This window comes from Eimeria tenella, genomic scaffold (assembly GCF_000499545.2).
Source record: "Eimeria tenella Houghton genomic scaffold, Eth_scaff2941, whole genome shotgun sequence".
Taxonomy (NCBI): domain Eukaryota; phylum Apicomplexa; class Conoidasida; order Eucoccidiorida; family Eimeriidae; genus Eimeria; species Eimeria tenella.
Window position 1 is genome coordinate 2,260 of NW_013542817.1, and position 351 is coordinate 2,610.

A 351-nucleotide genomic window follows, 5' to 3' on the forward strand; every position below is an offset into this window, starting at 1 on the left:
CAAAACGTTGGAAGCAGAAAAGTAACGAACATGAAATGCAAGAATCCACGAAATCAGATTCAGCAGCACCTGTACATACACCCCAACACGCCCAGCAGCAAACCCTCAAACACTAACCCGCACTCTCGCAGGGGGGCCCCTGGGGGCCCCCCGCAAGAAGCAGCAAGCAGCAGCAAGAAGCAGCAAGCAGCAGCAAGCAGCAGCAAGCAGCAGCAAGCACGAGCAATCTTCAGCAAGCACCAGCCAGCACCAGCAAGCATCAGCAAGCAGCAGCAAGCAGGAGCAAGCGTCAGCAAGCTTGCTGCTGCCGCCGCCCCGCCGCCGCCGCCGCCGCTGCTGCTGCTGCTGCTG

The 351-nt window shown here is 59.8% G+C and overlaps 1 protein-coding gene across 1 annotated transcript in view; it reads right to left on the reverse strand.

The window, feature by feature from the left end:
• The window catches only part of ETH_00041660 (uncharacterized protein), a gene marked incomplete at both ends in the record, with an annotated part of 2,939 nt that overhangs the window by 2,165 nt on the left and 423 nt on the right, over positions 1 to 351 (reverse strand). The window contains 2 exons of the mRNA XM_013375653.1: positions 1 to 69; positions 241 to 349. Of these exons, the coding sequence (XP_013231107.1) occupies positions 1 to 69; positions 241 to 349 (178 nt within the window). The remainder of the gene's footprint in view (positions 70 to 240; positions 350 to 351) is intronic.